Below are 3,710 nucleotides of genomic sequence, written 5' to 3' on the forward strand. Positions count from 1 at the left end.
TTTTTTTATTTTTTCTCCCCCCCCCCATCTTTTTTATTTTTAATTCAATTCAATGGAGTCCATAAAAAACAGAAATTTAAGTGTAATTTCAATGTTTTGGAACAACTGCCTAACAATTTTGTGGAGAAAGTACTTTTAACATTCTTAGATCTCTTAAGTTCTGAGATAAAGCATCACTCAGAAATCTAAACTCTAGCTAAAAAGAAAGTTAAGGTCCTTATCTGTATTATTTTGATCTTTAAGTCTTTCTATTAAATTATAGAGCATTGAAAGTTATAACTTTTAATGCTCTATAATAAAGAGGAAAATAACTTGCCTTGACAACTGTCCCAAGCATGCAGTTTATGTATTAATACTGCATTTTTTTCCTAGTTCACAAGGTCAAATATTGAGTTTGGGTTACAGGAAGTATAAATCTCAGGCCTCTCTCTTAGCCCTTTTGTAATTCTTAACTTGGAAATTGGAATTCAACACCTGGGAACTTTTTGATGTGTAACTAACTTCCTTTCTCAAAAAACCCTACTAAGTAACAAAGTAGTCTTGGGATGACTTTTCTTTACCTTTTAAGAAAACAGGACACAAAAGAGAAAGAGGGCCTCTCTGCAAGTCTAATCTACAACACAGTTAACAGCCTCCAACATGTTCAGCATTCAACTCTGGCACTAATATGAGAATATACTTCCATGATTACCTGAATATATGGACAAAGTGGGTTTGTTTTCTTAAACCGCCCAGATAGTTGTTCCTAACTGGCTTGTGTACACAGCTCATTAGTTATATTTTAAGTTCTCTCAACCTAAACCAATTTCTACACCAGAATCAAGAAATTCCAAGTAAAAAAAACTGAATCAACTATAAAGAAAGATAATCCAAATGAAAGGAAGGTAAGGAAAAGCAGAGTGGCCCATTCTTTTTTATTACAAAAAAAAGTCCAACCCCTTTACATGCTATGACATTAAATGTCATACATAAATTCATTGCAAGCAAGCCTTTTAAAAATATACATACTGTATATATCTATTTACATTCAAGTTTGAGTAACTGGCATCAAGGTGTAGTTCAGGTTTTCACTTTACCCACCTTGTGGATTTGTACAACTACTAACTAAACAGCGATTGTAGCTTCACTCAGGCACATGGAGAGGTAGAAACTGCTTTTGAAAGAAACAAACAAACAAAACTGGAGTGCAAATATGAAGATTATCATTGAAGCAGCTTAACTACATCAAGGAGGCCCTAACTAGCTTTGGGCATCTCAAGAAGCTGATTACATGTAGCCTTGTCTTTTGAATTAAAACCAGAAAAACTTCGGATAGTCTTCTCTTGAGTAAATCAGGGAGTTGGCGGATCTCACTAACTAATCCTCTGCCACCTTGACACCCAAGGACTATATATGGCTAAGTTACGCAACATAGCAGCAGGGCTGGGCTGACAGTTGGACGCCTTTTCCCTGAATGGACACTGATAATATACAAACGAGTGGCTTAGGATACCTCAAATTAATATCTGAACACCCATAGCCTGGCTCTCAGAAGTGGACTGACACTTCCTTTGCATTTCAATCCATATCCACCTCTCTTCCAAAATGAGCTAGCAAGTCTACAGACAGGTGGGGAGGCCTAGGACTCCAGCAGGCCAAGGTTTCTCAGCCAGCTACAAAATTAAACCTCATGAAGGTTCTTGAGCCTGAGAAGGGCTCACCGGTTTTTTGCCAGACTTAGCTGGGCTCGTTCCTGAGAGGGGAAGAGGGAAAGAGGCTGGAGGGGTGGCCGTGGTGGGTAAAAGGCCTTCGCGTTCCCTTTTCTTCTGTTTCATCCTACGGTTCTGGAACCAGATTTTGACTTGGGTGTCATTCAGCTGCAAGGAGTTGGCTATCTCGATGCGGCGGGCTCGAGTTAAGTACTTGTTGAAATGAAACTCCTTCTCCAGCTCGGTCAGTTGCTTGGTGCTGAAATTCGTGCGGATGGCGCTGGCGGGGCTAGCGGCTCCAAACTCGGCGAGTTTGCCTGCAACGGACACACCGCGGGCAAGTCATGGGGGTGGGTTTAAGAGAGAGAGGACCAACGCCACAGCATTTGGGTGTCCCTAGACACCCCGCTAGAAAGAGGAGAGGAGAAGAAGGAGAGGAAGGCTACCTGGAGAGCTCTTCCTGCACTTTTCTAAATGCGACTAGCCTTTCCCGAACATGCACTCGGGACGCGTTTCCATCTTGACACCCAAACCCTGGAACAGCCGCGACGTGCGCTCGGGCCATGATTGGGCCCGGGAGACCAGGTCCCCTTCCTGCACCCCCACCTGGGAGCCCGAGTCCAGGGGCCAAGTACTTACTTTTCTTCGGGGCGTTCCTCTTCACTTTCATCCACTCGAACGTGCTGAAGGCGGCCGGGAGGCCCGAGGCCGGAGAGGCGGACTTGGGGTAGGCGCCGGGCGCGGGGGACGCGTTCTGGAAGGTGCCGGCGTGGCCGTCGGCGGGCTCCTTGAGACACACGGGGAAGGGGCCCGGCTCGCCGAAGGCCGCGTAGTCCACCTGGCCGCTGAGCAGGAAGGAGCCGCCGCCCGAGAAGACGGCCGAGGTGGCGTAGTGGACGTGCGGCCCCCCGTCTTCGGCCGGCCGCCCCAGCGCGCACGGGAAGTCGAAAGCGGGCCCGGGCCCCAGGAAACCGTACTCGGCGCCCCCGGCCGCAGCAGGTGCGGCGCTCGGCTCGTAGGCGCCCTCCAGGCTGCAGGGCGCGAAGCCCGGGGGCGCGGCGGGGGGCTGCGCGGCGGCGGCCGGGGGCGAGGGCGCGGGCCGGGCTGCGGCCAGGGGCAGGCAACTGACGAAGGCGCCGTCGCCGCTGCCCAAGGGGAAGGCGGGCTGCAGGGCCACCGGGCGGGCGTCCGCGCGGCAGAACTTGGGCGCAAAACTTAGCACGTCGCCTCCACCGCCGCCGCCGCCTCCACAAGACACGTACTCCAGGTAGGAGCTCATGGCGCCGGAGCTCCCCGCCTTGCGAAAGCGCCGGGCCGCGCCGGGCTGGACCCTCGCGGGCTGCGCCGCACCGCCTGGTTTAGCCGCTCCACCGGAGCTGCCCTCGCCGAGCCATGGCCAGCGCGCCAGTGGCAAATAGTGGCCTAATATAGCGGTCCGGGCGGCCACGTGGTGCCGGCCGGCCAATGGGAGCCTTCCCCGCACGGCCCGGGGCCGGCCTGGCGCGTGCCTCCGTCGCTAACTTTGCCAATGCTGCCCGGGAGGCCAATGATGCGGGAGGCCGCCGCCCCTCGCCCCTCGGCCCGCCAAGTCAGCCGGGCTGGAGACTGCTCGGCGCTCAGGTACCGGGCAAAACGGGGAGGTGGTCAGGGTAGGCGGATGGGCCACTGGATGGGCGCGAGAGGATGGAGGGGCCGAGAGCTTGTGCCAGCGGTAGGTGCTGGCCCCTGGGGTTCGCAGAGTGGGTGCCACAGTGTGGCTGGAGGAGAATGGAGCGTACAACCAGCCCCTCTGTTGGAAGCTAAAGTTATTCCATTGCCCTTAGGCCGGGGAATCCTAGGCGCTTTGAAGTTTCTTGGCGCTCTTCTTGCCAAGCTCCTAAATCTGGAGCTAACACTGAGTTTCAGCCCTCGTTCCTCCCTCCACCTTTTGACTCCTGGGACTCGGTTCCGCGCAGGAGATGGGGATGTACCTGTGACGCCACCAAGTCTTCACTTTTCAGACAAATTTTCCACCTTCTCCCC

The 3,710-nt window shown here is 52.6% G+C and overlaps 1 protein-coding gene across 1 annotated transcript; it reads right to left on the reverse strand.

Moving 5' to 3' along the window:
• Nucleotides 1-895: 895 nt before the first annotated feature.
• Nucleotides 896-2,967, reverse strand: HOXD1 (homeobox D1). Its single transcript, XM_049773490.1, has 2 exons — nucleotides 2,328-2,967; nucleotides 896-2,005 (listed from the first exon to the last, which is right to left on the reverse strand). The coding sequence occupies exons 1-2, from the start codon at nucleotides 2,965-2,967 to the stop codon at nucleotides 1,668-1,670; spliced, it is 978 nt and encodes a 325-aa protein (XP_049629447.1). The 3' UTR covers nucleotides 896-1,667.
• Between the last annotated feature and the right edge of the window lie 743 nt (nucleotides 2,968-3,710).

This window comes from Suncus etruscus, chromosome 5 (assembly GCF_024139225.1).
Source record: "Suncus etruscus isolate mSunEtr1 chromosome 5, mSunEtr1.pri.cur, whole genome shotgun sequence".
NCBI classification, from domain to species: Eukaryota; Metazoa; Chordata; class Mammalia; order Eulipotyphla; family Soricidae; genus Suncus; species Suncus etruscus.

Coding starts and splice junctions, on each gene's coding strand:
- HOXD1 (XM_049773490.1), bottom strand. CDS start 2,967: ATGAGCTCCTACCTGGAGTACGTGTCTTGTGGAGGCGGCGGCGGCGGT. Junction 2,006..2,327: donor GAGGAACGCCCCGAAGAAAA/GTAAGTACTTGG, acceptor TGTCCGTTGCAG/GCAAACTCGCCGAGTTTGGA.